General features: G+C 23.6%; 1 protein-coding gene across 1 annotated transcript; it reads right to left on the bottom strand.

Moving 5' to 3' along the window:
- Nucleotides 1–1,704: 1,704 nt before the first annotated feature.
- EIN_036180 (hypothetical protein) lies at nucleotides 1,705–2,814 on the bottom strand (the record flags this gene model as incomplete). Its single annotated transcript, XM_004185619.1, has 2 exons — nucleotides 1,705–2,099; nucleotides 2,145–2,814. The coding sequence occupies 2 exons, from the start codon at nucleotides 2,812–2,814 to the stop codon at nucleotides 1,705–1,707; spliced, it is 1,065 nt and encodes a 354-aa protein (XP_004185667.1).
- Between the last annotated feature and the right edge of the window lie 417 nt (nucleotides 2,815–3,231).

Here is a 3,231-nt window from a genome sequence, read left to right as displayed (position 1 = left end):
TCAAGTTTGGTTTTGTCAAATTCCATTATTTGTTTTTTAAGATTAAAAAATTTTGAATGAGTAAAAAAAATTAAATGTGTTTTTTTAACCTTACAATGTCGGTAGAGTAATTAAAATAACATTTATTTTAAACCATTTAAAAAATATGAAAAAAAACAAAAAAAACTTAAAAATTCAAGTGTGATTCACTGTTAACAAATTCTCGTAAATTGAGACTTTACGATATCAAAAATTGATTTGTATTGTTCTGATATGCAATTCAAACTTGTTTATATTTCAAATGATGCGTCGACATTATTAATTCAATGATATGATTTTTGTTTTTTTTTATTTTTTCGAATTTAGGAAATGTAATAAAAATAACAAGGGTGCCATTCTGAGATTTTTGGTATTTTGTTTTAGTTTTGTTATTCATCCGCAATCCTAAGGTTAAATTAAATTTTAATAATGGTATATGTATTTTAGTGAAGTTAAACAATAAAAATGATTTGGGGCTAACTGTATTTATTGATTCGAAAGAAACAGAGTCTCCTTTTGATTTGACAAACAATTATATAAGTATTGTTTGGCTTATTTGTAACATTTTGTATATTTTATGTTATAGTCGAAATATTATAGTATTGATTAAAGTAGTTTATATTATAATTTATTTTTTATTATGAAACAAATAAACTAAACTTTTAATAAAATCATATTAAAATATAGTATCTTTTTAATTAACTAAAAACAATTTAAATTTTGTTTATTGAATATGAAAAAATACATTTTTAAGAATTGAAATAAATAATGAATGAAAGTTTAATTAAATTTTAAATTGTTGTATTTAACTTTTAGAATCAAATATCAATTGTAACACCACACAGTTAAAAAATAGATTTTTGTATTTTGTCATTATTTTAAAAAGTCACTAACATTATATTTGACTGTTAATATTATCAGTGTGATATAAACAAATTAAAAAAAATGGTGACTTTATCGTTGTTATTTTATTTTGTTTATTTTGTATTCTTTATCGTTTTAATTTGTATTTTTTTTCAATTTACAAACAACAACACTACATTCACGTTACCAACACAATATATATACTATTTGTTTGTAAATTTTAAAATACACAACTGTACACTAATTTAATAATTAAATACATTAACATTTTTATTAATTTAATAATTAGACCTAACTAAAACTTGTTTTGTTTTTATCATTTTAGATACAATTTTTAAAATATTAATCATTCTATCGTCAGATATATTAAGTTCGGTACAATTCTACATGTTTGCACATATGAAGTTGACATGTTTTATTTTGAATTATATTTGTAAATTAGAGTAAAGTTATTAATAATGAAACCTTTTATACAAATGTTATTAAACTATTAAATTGGTATAATTACTTCATTAATCTTTTAATAGGTGTTTAAATTTTAATTAAGAAAGAAGAAAAGATAGTCAAGAAAAAATATATTTAATTATATCAAAATAATATGTTATTATCAATGAAAGTTAATTAATAAAAATTGTAAATACTGATTTAATTACACAATGAAATTAAAGATTTTGGTTTATGCGTGATTTTTCATCTGTTTTAACAAAATTTCCCAGTAATTGTTTTTATATTGATAATTATATGAATTACTTTAAAAATACAATTAACTTTGACAAACTGCTTATAACAAGTTCAAAAAAGTAATAAAATATCAACATTGAATTAATGTTGAATGTTAAATTGTTTAAGTGAACTACATCCATCAAATATATCATCTCCACAATCAATGATTCCATTACCACTGATAGATATATTCTTAATAGAAACACATCCTTTAAACGCACTATTTCCAATTGTAATGACATTAATTGGAATGTTCACTTTAATCAATGAGGCATTATTTTCAAAACAGAATGAATTAATCTCAATCAAACCCTTGGGCAAAGTAATTTCAGTTAAACTTGAGCAATTAGAAAAGCATTGATCTCCCAAAGAAGCAATACTGTTTGGCACATGTACAACTTTGAGTTCTATACAATTTTTGAATGTTTTTGGTTTGAATGTTGTGAGACATCCCAATAAAGGTATGTTGGTGTCATATGATGGCATTTTGTCGTCTATTTATTAACTTTATTTAAAATTCGAAATTTGGAAAAACAAACAGTTGACGAAGCGTACATAATTCAAAGTATTACAATTTTCAAATGCAGACTCTCCCAATAGCGTCACAGTTGATGGTATTTCAATATTAAGAAGATTGTTGCATTTTGAGAAACACTCGTCTCCAATTTCAGAGAGATGTCGTGGAAAAACAACAAAGTTGAGTGTTGAACACGCTGAAAAGCATTTTTTCCCAAGACGTGTTACTGTTTGTGGTATGTTGACTACTTTGATATTATTATCATTTTCAAAACACAAGTCATCAAGTGCTACAATTTGTGGAATCACATCAAATTCTTCAAATTTCGAACCAAACTTTTTGTGGTCTGTTGCATTGTAAGTGACCTTCTTAAACACAATATTTTCGCTTTGAAGACTTTTTGCAGTTGAATAATCAACCTCAAATAACACATTAAGAATTTTATGTGATAATATGTCAAATTGTTTGAACTTCATATATTCATTCAATTGCTCATTATTCCACAAATTGATCACCGTGACATTTGGGAAGAACTTTAAAACCTGTTTTGGTGGTAATGGAATTGGAGTTACTGTGAGTAAGGACAAAGACGAAGCAACCTTTTTAGACACCTGAGAAATAGAAATAAAATCGTCAGGGGTTTTTAAATATTCTAAAATAAGTGTAATGTTGGTGTTGTCGAGTTGTGACATTTCCTAAAATTAAAAAACGACAATTTTTAGTCCATGCAATCAATTAAATCTAGAAAGTCTTAATAATGGATGAATGAGTTATAAAAATCACAAATATTAAAGGTCATTTCAAATAAAAAAACCATTAAATTGTGTTTTTTAATTTGTTTTAATAGATACAAATGGTATTTATTGTTTATAATCATTGGGTTGAAACAGGATATTGATTTCCCCCCATTTCTTTAGTGTTTTTTGATACTAATACTTCGTACTGAAATCTTGGGTACGAAGTCTTATAATCATATTTAATACAAATTTGATTTTTAATTTAAAATGAAATTTGAAAAAGAAATACAATTATTATAATCGAAATTAAAATGATTATATTTATTATTAAATTATATAAGAATAATAATATTATATATTATATATTATATA

The sequence above is a fragment of the Entamoeba invadens genome, assembly GCF_000330505.1.
Source record: "Entamoeba invadens IP1 unplaced genomic scaffold scaff_1105074726613, whole genome shotgun sequence".
Lineage (NCBI taxonomy): Eukaryota > Evosea > Mastigamoebida > Endamoebidae > Entamoeba > Entamoeba invadens.
This window is presented reverse-complemented; position numbering and strand designations above follow the sequence as displayed.